Source organism: Anneissia japonica, unplaced genomic scaffold (assembly GCF_011630105.1).
Source record: "Anneissia japonica isolate Jap-2015-1 unplaced genomic scaffold, ASM1163010v1 scaffold287835_len3118868_cov185, whole genome shotgun sequence".
NCBI classification, from domain to species: Eukaryota; Metazoa; Echinodermata; class Crinoidea; order Comatulida; family Comatulidae; genus Anneissia; species Anneissia japonica.
In genome coordinates, this window is record NW_022737223.1 from 100,905 (window position 1) to 104,094 (window position 3,190).

The window sequence follows — 3,190 nt, forward strand, 5'->3', positions numbered from 1 at the left end:
GGGTCTATAGAAGGAATGCAATCGTGCGAGAGGCATAACTCGCACACGAACTTACAATTATGGTAAAATTTGTTATTATAACCCTTAAAACAAAGGTTACAAAAATATTTGACTTCAAAAAAGGCTGTTAGTTTTGTTATTAAATCGTAATGATTATCGTGATGGTATAAATAAATCTGTTTTTCTCTATGTTCACCACTAAAAATTACCGAGTGAAGATTGTCTCGAGAAATCACAATGATTTGATATTCGGGTAGAACACCCTGAAAACGTTTAAGCTCACTTATCCCACAAAGCCCCTTATCTACACCAGCCCTTATTAATAATTGTTCAGCCTCATGTTCCTGATAATATCTACCCCGTCTAATATTATCCCATTTAGATTTATTATTAATTTTGTCTTCTAACATCGAAATACCCGTTACAATGGCTTTAGAGCAGCAAACGTTTTCATCGTTGTCGTCTTTAATTCGAATCAAATATCGGGAACCACCCACAGCCTTATCTATACCCTTTTTGAAATAACGATCATGACCACCACCACCAATTGGCATAGGAATATGTAAAATATTAAATTGTAAATCGTCTCCCACTAAAATGTTCATGTGAGACTGGAGGACTTTAGAAATAGCCGAAAAAATTATTTCAGGAGTTATTCGTTCCCTCATCATAAATGGTAATGATATAGGGTTATCTAAACCATTCGCTCTAATAACGAACCTGACCATATCATGCTGTTGAACATTTATGAAAATACTCTCTAAAACATAATCAAGAATTCTATTAAGCGTAGGTAAAATTTCAATAATTCTCACATCATCCAAACCTATTAATGTAACCAAGTGATCGCTCGCTAACATGTTAAATTTTTTGTTCAATTTATCATTCAATTTCCGAATAACGCATAGCTCTCTTACGTCTATATCATTGAAATCCTTTTCATCGTCCTCGTCGCTATCCTCAGTATCTCGCATCCTCTTAATGCCGCGATCAGGCTGAAAATCAAGAAAAAAAAAAAGTAAATACAATATACATCAATTTTTAAAATCAGGACAAATTAGGCAAAGCAGAAACTTAACTTACCAATTTTTTAGCGTGTTTCCCATATCCGAATTGAACTATAACGCCTTCATCGTCGTGGTAGTTTTCATCGTCTTCCTGTTCACTTTCATACATCATCTTCTTATGTTTACCTAGACCATGCTGCCGTCTCGCGCTTTTATTATCATCTTCGATTTCTACGTCTTCGTCTTCATCATCTTCAAACATCATTTTCATATGTTTACCTTGGTCGTGCTGTCGTCTCGCGTTGAAATAATCTTCTTTATTTATTAATTTACTATGCTTTCCTAAACCTAAACGTCCATGTCTCTGAATTTCAAATACAGCCTGTTCACACGCAGTGCGTATGTCATCATCAGAATCTTTGTCTTCCTCTTCTTCATCAAAATCGTTTAAAAAGTCAAACTGAAGTAACATTTAAAAAAAAATTTAATACAAAAAAAATTTGATTTGAAGCTTTATTATTTGTTTCACGGAGAAGCAATCAAAGTTGATCAAATCGCAAACCCACGAGGACGAAAGAAAGCATTCTCCTCTGAGTGCGAAGCGGGGCTTGAGAATTCCACCTGGAAGGACCTAGCTCATTGATGACCATTCCTCCAGAACTTCGGTTTTGGAAGGAAGGAGAGAATGCAATCTGAGTGGATGCGAAAACATTTTTAAACTCAATAAAAAATAAAAAATAAAAACTTACCAATTCATCTTCATAAAATTTGTTATTTATATGTTCTTCTACAGCTTCTTCGTTTAATCTAATCAAATCGGCTGTAAAATTAAACTGAAAAAAAAAAACATTCTGTTTAGAATTAAAAAAAAAACAAAAACACAAAAACAAAAACAAAACAAAAACAAAAACAAAAACAAAAAAAAAGAAACAAAAACTAACAAATTTAAAAGGAAATGAGAACTATTTGATAACTTACCAGTTCATCCACATCATTCGCCATCGCTAATAGAAAACCCCCGTTAACATCGAGATCCCAGTTAGAAAGGTCTTGTTCATCGGCAAAATTTCTGTTCATCATCTTCTTGGATAGGTATTCGCAGTTAAGTTTATTTAGTTGAAACTAATTTAATGTTCTTAGCTTATTTTTTTTTTCTAAATTTATACAGTTTGGAAATAAAGGTATTACATAACGTCAGAAGCGGGTTATTCAAACCATAGAGTCACCAGCGGTCACTGATATCTCTGAACCAATAGAAACCGTTCTTTACATAAGCCAATAGAAATCGTCCATTCCGCGCTACGTCACCAAATATCATTCACCCGGGCAATTCAAACTATAGTCACAAAATTTACAGTCACCGATAATTCCCTAACCTAACCTTTTGTTTTCACATTCAATACCCTCATTAATTTAATGGGCAAGAAGATTCTTTTGTGACTGTAAATCCAGCACTGGCAGACTTATCTCCCTTTTGTCTCAATTTTCTCTTTCATTGTTACCAATTTCTAAAGAGCACACAATAGTGGACTATAAATTTTAAGGAAACATGACAAACTTAACACGTCACGCTACACAACGCCACTTAATTAATACCACTTTTTGTTTTTAATATTTCAATAAACCCTCAAATACCCCCGTCATATGCTTCAACCCATTATGAGGAAAATAAAATTAATAAAATTATGAATAAATAATTAAGAATTATGATGATGTAATATTCTATTGTGACCATGTCACCATATTTAACTACTGAAAGCGTGCGACGTACGGTTTCTTTTCTTCATCTTGCATTCTTTCTAGCACACGCACTCGTTCCTTTAAACATGGAGGTATTATAGTTCACTATAATACCTCCATGCTTTAAACGATTACGTGAAACAACAACACTAAACAATTTGTTTGTTTTTGAACATCTTTTTATTTGGAAAATTTATCTTAGCCGAAAGAATGTTTCGGCATTTAATTCCAAGTACTCCTCCCTTCTTTTCCTACCACGATAGACTTTTCGGCGCCACGAACTCGGTCGTTTGCAATCTCTTAAAATTAAAAATAATATATATTTACATCTAAATAATATCTTTAAAGTTAATTAATAGTAAGTTACTTGGTTTATTTGTAGTAATAGGCTAATCACAAATATATATTATTACATAGGAAACTATTAGGCATTGAGACTTAAT

At 33.2% G+C, this 3,190-nt stretch overlaps 1 protein-coding gene and 1 non-coding gene across 2 annotated transcripts in view; one reads left to right on the forward strand and one right to left on the reverse strand.

Annotated features, from left to right (window-relative positions):
- The window catches only part of LOC117117125, a 12,876-nt gene extending 11,030 nt beyond the window's left edge, over positions 1-1,846 (reverse strand). The window contains exons 1-3 of the mRNA XM_033261333.1: positions 1,757-1,846; positions 1,084-1,467; positions 56-995 (exon numbers count right to left, since the gene is read on the reverse strand). Of these exons, the coding sequence (XP_033117224.1) occupies positions 56-995; positions 1,084-1,278 (1,135 nt within the window). The 5' untranslated portion in view covers positions 1,279-1,467; positions 1,757-1,846. The remainder of the gene's footprint in view (positions 1-55; positions 996-1,083; positions 1,468-1,756) is intronic.
- Positions 1,502-1,708, forward strand: LOC117117247. Its single transcript, XR_004446875.1, has one exon. It is a non-coding gene; the product is annotated as a small nucleolar RNA U3 (small nucleolar RNA).
- Positions 1,847-3,190: the final 1,344 nt, after the last annotated feature.